The 7,043-nt window shown below is 52.1% G+C and overlaps 1 protein-coding gene across 1 annotated transcript; it reads right to left on the bottom strand.

The window, feature by feature from the left end:
• Window positions 1-2,331: 2,331 nt before the first annotated feature.
• Window positions 2,332-7,043, bottom strand: TSPAN1 (tetraspanin 1). Its single transcript, XM_087820851.1, has 8 exons — window positions 6,949-7,043; window positions 6,454-6,518; window positions 3,671-3,877; window positions 3,397-3,471; window positions 3,182-3,280; window positions 2,946-3,101; window positions 2,758-2,841; window positions 2,332-2,570 (listed from the first exon to the last, which is right to left on the bottom strand). Exons 2-8 carry the CDS (start codon window positions 6,508-6,510, stop codon window positions 2,523-2,525), a joined length of 726 nt encoding a protein of 241 aa, XP_087676977.1. The 5' UTR covers window positions 6,511-6,518; window positions 6,949-7,043; the 3' UTR covers window positions 2,332-2,522.

The following is a 7,043-nucleotide window of genomic DNA, read 5'->3' as shown; positions in this document are numbered from 1 at the left end:
GGATGTGTCTTATGATTTGTGTGTGTGTGTGTGTGTGTGTGAATGTGTGAGAGAGAGAGAGAAAATGGTCATGATGGATGGTGAGTTTTCCTTACTGCCCTCCCCAGGGTTTTATCTTCCGTTTGGGGCCATTTGGCCACCAGGGGTTGCCCAAGTCTCAAACTTCAAGGTTTTTCTTTAGGCTCCACCCTAGAGCCTGACCTGTTGGGGCTGAACTTGGAGTAGCCACCCCACACCCTTTTCCCACTGTTAAACCACCACCCTATTTCCTGCCTAGCTTGTCAGGGCCAGGCACTTGTCCCCAGAGATGGAGCAAAAGAGAGCGAAAAGAGGGGTGGGAAGGCAATGGGAGCACAGGTGAGTATAGTGAGGCATGGGTGAGAAGGAAGTGGGTGAGACAGAACGGGGTTGGCATCATTCAGGAGGCTAGGTCTGGGCTGCAGGTGGAGATATAAGAACAAGGATTTCTGTGGCCCTTAGGGCACTGTATGCAGATTTCATAGCTGGACATTTTTTTCTGGAGTAAAGCCATTCTTTTCATCAGATTCTCACCCAATCAGTGATCCAGGGGGGTTAAGAAGATCTAAATCATAGAGGCACCAGAAAATGAATGGGATTATCTATAGGGAATGGATGAGATAGCCCAAAGCAGGTGAGGTGTGACATTTAAGGAATCTGTAAAGGACTTGGGATCAAGAGAGTAAGTATAGAACACCTCTTGAGAAAAGGTCTGCCTGCAAAGCCCTTGTGAGGCGAGCCTGGTGAGCTCCTATAGAGCCTTGGCCAGCAAGGCAGGAACTCCCGCCCATTTGCCAGCTCTCTGCCCTTGCCTCCCCCATCGGTGCCTGGAGCTCAGCTCCGCGATGGCACGGGTGGTGTGTAGCTTGGACGTTTCTTGCCACCCTGCTGCCTCCAATGTTTGCTGGAGCTAGAGATAGTGCTCGAGGTGCCATAACAGCCAGATTGAGGAGCAATTAGCTCACAATGAGGTGGAGGCCCGCCCTGGGCAAACAAATCTGCAAACTTGGTTATCAGGCCCTAAACAAGGCCTGCTCCACCCAGGCTGAGCACTTCCTGACTTTGCTGGTAGTGCCCACCATCAAGAAAGACCTTACCCATCTCTGAAGGGTTGTGTGTGCGAGGCATAGTGAAGTGGGGCAGGGGGCTCATTGCTCTCCCTGCCTGCCCTCTATCAGGCTCCTAATTTTGGCCTCAAACCTAGCTCTCAGGCACTGTATGGCTCCGGCCAGGTCACTGTTCCTTTCTGGGCTCAGCAAGGGGTGATAGTTCCTGGCTGCCTTAGAAAAACCTGAAAGAGGGACCCAGGGGTCAAAGGGAAACAAGGATGAGGACTGATTGCCAGGCTGGGCTTTGCTAGGTAGCAGACACCATGTTCTCCAGCCATAGCCTTCTCCTTAGTGCTCCTGGTTCAGCAGCAATCAGATCTGTGGGGGGACACTCTGGCCTTCTGGTAAATCTGTTGCCACATCAGATGGTGTGGGCCTGGAACTAGTCACATGGCTTTTCTAGGTCCAGTTTCTGGAGCATGGGGGCGGTTAAGACAAAACGGAGATCTATAGCGCACCAGGCAGGCCAACACCAAGAATAAATGAAGTTCTTTCTGAAGAACTTCAGAAAGCAGGGATAGGTGTGGAGCTTTGACTGAGCAGAAAGGGTAGGCAGCTTGGATCCACCAATGGGGCTTCCAGAAGGGCTTCTCAGAGCCTAAGGAGTGACTGTTTCCCATTGCCCCGGCAATATTTCTGGTATCCCCAGCCCCCACATGGGCACAAGCTTGTTATTTTAATAGCTTTCTGGTCCAGTGCCCCTACCCAGGAATGAGTAGTTAGTTTCAGGCCAAAGTCCTCCCACATTATAGGAAGGGAGACTGGCCCAGCCCCCACTTCCTCCCTCAGTGCCCTCTGTGTCATACATCCCTGTTACACTCCCTCCCAGGCCTGGAATCCAAATGGAGCGAAGAAATAGCCGCCCACGTCCACCCTACTTCTGCTACTTTTCCAGTGGCCTTCTGAGTCTCCAGCCCCACAGGAACCTGAGACCAGTTTAGGCAAGATGGGTCCCTCTCCCCAAGGATACGCATGAAAAGAGTCCCAATGGAAACATTTTAATTGGTTTATGAATTCTGAAGTGCCTTCACATCCGCTGGGTTACTCCTAATTTAGCATATGCTCAGGATATAGGGTGCCTTACTCCCCAGTGGAGTACTGGGTCACCAAGAGCTCCTGTTGGCATGAAGGGGTATTAAGGGTTTAAGAGACAGACTGGAGACATGGGCAGGAGAACTGGCTACCCTAGAACTGGATTTGGAACAGAAGGGCCCCAACCCAATCAACGGAAGGCAAAGTCAAGCCCAGCCTGAGGAGTGGTTCCTATGTGGCCTCATTCTGCCCCAAATGACACTGTCAGATCTTGTTGCCACCCTGACCATGGTCTCTTGGCAGTGCCAGGGTGCTTCTTCTCAGTCCTGTGTGGTAGCAGCAGTGGCGGAAGCAGAAGCAGATTTATTTCAAATTGCAGTACAGATACATGGACACAATCATGGCAGCCAACTGGTAGGGAAGTAATAGGGAAAGATGAGGGGAAGTGATCACGATCCTTAAGCTTTAGTCCCCTGCCCTCCAGACCCCTTACATAAAACTCTGTTATAATTCTGGCTTCTCTAGAGAGGCCTCAGAGATGGGTCAAGCAGCTCTGTTCCAGTGGGGATATCCTGCTCCAACCTTCTAACCCCCTTACCTCCAAACCACCAATTCCAGCTGCCACACCACCCACAGTGACTGCATTGGTTCGGATGTTACTCAGAAGCTGTTTGAAGCAACCCTTGGAGAAGGGAAAAGAGCATCTATAGTCAGTACCTGCCTCCCACCCTCCTTCAGCACTCTGAGGCCGTTAAAGCAGCCCCAACCTTCCATGCCAGCCCACACCTGTACGGGTTTTTCCTCTGCCCTCTTCCTGGTGCAGGGTTCCGTGACTGTGCCATTGACATCATCAGAGCAACAGTATGGAGGAAAGACATTGTTCTTTGTGAGGTAGGGAGAGTCTTCAAAATCCGTGTAGTTGTTGAAGCCACAGCACTTGAGCTGGGGACAAGGAGGGGAGGGTGGTCAGTGGGGCCTTGCTTCTTTCTCCCCACTCCAAAACCTCCCCCGGCCCACCTTACCCCTTCCATGGTGCTGTTCCACACTTGGGTAAAGTCTTTCTGGGAACCGTAGTCCTTCTTGATGGTGTCCACTACCAGCAACGTCAGGAAGTGCTCAGCCTGGGTGGAGCAGGCCGGTGTTTAGGGCCTGATAGGGAAGATGGCCATTCGCAGGCCACAGCCCACTTCCAGGCCTTTGCCCTGTCTTACCCCCTTGCCCCATCCTCAGTCCTCACCATTGAGGTATACACCAAGGCGACCACAGCAGCTGCAACCTCAGCGATGAAGATGAGGAGCAGGATGAAGAAGAACTGAGTGGGAAACGGGGGGTCTGAATTTTAGGGAGAAACAGTCCCTCTTGCCCTAACCCACCCCCATAAAAGCGAGACAGGAGCCCCTTTGCTGAGGCCCTTGGAGTCCAGAAAAGGGTTTGGGGATCCCCAGGGCTTGGTGTCTAGAGTGAGGGGACCCCGAGCTTTGGTTATGGGTCTGGAGCTGGGTTTGACACACCATCAAGAGGGCACACTTGTTCTCAGTGTGAGCGCCGTAGCAGCCCAGGAAACCAAGAGCAAAGAGCACAGCACCAGCTGCGATGAGGAAGTAGCCCACGTTGACAAACTGCATGGCACTGGACGACAGCGGCCCAAAGGTCTTCAGGAAGGATGGCCCATCGACTGACACCCAGATCCCCACTGCCAACAGGGCCACACCACACAGCTGGGGACAGAGAAACAGACCTTGAAACAGTGCTGGCAAGCAGTTCCCTACCACACAGTTGAGTCCCGAAGATGGGAGATAAGAAACTTGACTTTTTATTGGCTGAGTCTAAAATCTCATCCCTCTTTTTTTTTTTTTTAATTCTCACCCGAGGACATTTTTTCCATTGCTTTTCAGAGACAGAGTGGAAGGAAGAGAAACATTGACATGAGAGAGACACATCAATTGGTTGTCCTTGGCCAGAATCAAACCCAGGACCCTTCAGTCTATAGGCAGATGCTCTAACCACTGCGCACCGGCTAGGGCTAAAAACTCATCCTATGGGAAGGAAAAACATCCTGTAGGGCCAGAAGGATGGGAGCTGGGATACCCATAGCCAGCACCAGGCTGTACACCTAAGCAGATATAAATGGTATCAGAAATTCCTAAAATATCCCGGGGGGAGGGGGGGTAAGACTTTCACCGATGCCAGGGTCCTGCTGCAAACTGGGAGTGAAAACAAGCCAGTAAGCACCCACCCCACCCCATTTCCTCCCCAGGCTATGGGTGCTCTGATAGGTGGAAACAGGGGAGTGGTAGCATTGAGCAGGCTCAACAGTTACCATGGTAATGAAGGCGGGGCTGAGGTTTACACCTACTCCCAACCTTGGAGAGGAAGGTGCTGAGAAGGGACACTTACCCTGAGGCCCCATTTGGCTCCCTTCCAAGGTTAGGCTCCAGGCTTGCCCTTCATCCAGCCTAGACCTCTCCTTGTAGAGACTGAGGCGGAATACAGCCAGAGCTCTTAGAGGCTCTCTAGCTCAGCCCCAAACCTCAGAAGGGACCCTGAGGCCCAGACTGGGGAGAAGGGCACTGCCCAGTTCCCTAAAGATCTTAAAGCTGATCCAGAGCTTCGGTGGGTAAATCATCGTGACACCACCTTGGGGCCCAGTCCCTACTTTCCAGCTGTAGAAACTGAGGCTAGAACCAGGAACGAAGAGGCAGACTGTGGCTGGATTCCAGGTATGTTTGCCCAAGGACAAAAAGCTGGGCTTTCAGCCTGCAGGGTCATATTTCAAGGAGTCTGAGGCCTGCCCTGCTCTGCCCAGCCTGGCAAGGCTGGGCAACAGAGGCCAGAAACCAAACCGGATTTGCCTTTAACCCTCTCCGGCCAGAGCCTTTACTGTCCAAATCACTGGGATCCTGTTGTCTCTGGATACATGGATAAAGACTAGTTCCTAAAAGCCAAAGGAAGCCCAAGACAGCCCACACTGGAATCAGAGTGTTTTAGTCACCCCAGGCCAATTTCTCCAAACTCATCAACACTTCCTGTCTCCACTTCCTCACCTTTTACTCACTCTAACCCACTGTAATTTGGCTCCAAGGTCTCTGGTGACATCCTGTGCTAAATCTGGTAGACACTTCATGCCAAAACCTCCTTGACCTCTGTCTGGCTCTCCTTGTTTTCCTCCCATTGCTCTTTCTCCTTCTGCTTCCTGGTGGCCATTTCTCCACTTACTCCTTCCTCAAGGTTCACTCTCTCTGACTGTTCTCACCCACTGCATGGCTTCAATGATCACCTATGGGCACATGACTTTCAAATACCCATGTCCAGTTCCCACCTGAGCTGCAACTCTAAGCTGCCTGTGGGACATCCCCTGGTTTGGGTTGCTCATGCCAGAGACATGGGCATCACCTCCAAGATCTCTGTCTCCCTTGCCCCTTCCTGCATCCCTCGGCCACCGTCTGAGGGCTTTCTCCTTTGTTTACTTTGTATATTTCTCCCCATCTCCACCACCATCTCCAGGGTTTACACCTCATTGCTCAGCTTTCTGAAACATGCCCTACCCCTTCTGTTCCTGGTTTTCTGAGCAATATCAGATTTTACTGCCTCTGGGCCTTTCTGCGCCCTTTACAAACTCCCTGACGCAGGGCAAATCCCCAGCCTCTGCTATTTCCTCCAGGAAGTCTTCTCTGACCAGCTGGACTTCAAGCCCCTCCTATGGGCTCCCATAGCCCCTTGCTAATGCCAGAAATAATACATTGCGACTGTCTGCCCACCTGGCCTGCTCCAGGGCAGAGAAGGAGCTTGCTCACCTGTCACCCCAGCACTCAGCATTGACTCTTAGGCTATTAAGGTATGATAAATGAATAGGGCTGCCTGAGGCAGACCTTCTGCTATACGGTCCCTGGACCTTCTTTCAGCTCCCCATCATACAGAGGTGACCGAATTTCCTCCCACATTAGGTGACTTAGGGAAAATCCCTTCCCCTCTCTGGGCCCCAATGCTTATTAAAAGGGGAGAATTGTTCCTGTTAGCCTGCCCTGTCCTAAGTCTGGGCTGAAGTTTCCTGGAAGGGAGGGGACCCCCAAGTTTCTCTATTCCAACTTATGTATCATCCAGGCTGCTGCTTATCTGTCATCCAGGCTGCTGCTGAGGGGGCTCAGCATTTGGAGAGACTTCTGCACCTCATCATAAAAGGAAACTAGCCAGAGAGTCTGGGCACAGCAGTCTCCTATTTCTCAGCTTGCGCTCTGCTCAGATTGTGACCCACTCCTGCAGGGAGACCCAAAGAGCTCACAAACCCCATACTTACAAAGATGAGAAAATTGAACAAGATCATCATGGTCTTAATGAAGCTGTAGCACTGCATGGTGGCTCCTGGGAGGCAGACATGTATGAGTTAGGACCTCCCCCTGCAACTCCTGGCCCTGGCACTGAACCCTGACATACCAGACTCCAAAATCCTGAACCCATATATCATCAACCTTCCCCTGCATCTGGACTCCAACACCTCAGGACTTTTCCCAGTTCCCACCTTGACATTCCTACCTTTCTACTGCCCAGACCCTCTACCAGCACCTGACACTCTGAGATCTTAACACCTCGGGTTCATCCACTGGCACCCAAGCCCAACTTCCACACTATAGGTCACTCCATGCCCTTCCCTGGCACCTATGTATCCTTGACCCCTCCCCAAACCAAGCGCAGACTCCTCCAGGACCCTCCCCATGGTCCTTCCGGCTCCCCAGACTTGCTTTCAGATTGAGTTCCCTTCATAGCATAATCTATACCCTACGCCATCACCCACCTGTTCAGGACTCTTGGTAGCGACTTCTGAAAGAAAGATCTGCTGAGGCTCCAGAGGGGACAGACAGCTCCAGAGAACTGCCACTGAGTGGGCAG

Source organism: Miniopterus natalensis, chromosome 9 (genome assembly GCF_054644295.1).
Source record: "Miniopterus natalensis isolate mMinNat1 chromosome 9, mMinNat1.hap1, whole genome shotgun sequence".
Lineage (NCBI taxonomy): Eukaryota > Metazoa > Chordata > Mammalia > Chiroptera > Miniopteridae > Miniopterus > Miniopterus natalensis.
The sequence above is the reverse complement of the archived record's forward strand: the minus strand, read 5'-3'. Positions and strand labels throughout refer to the sequence as shown.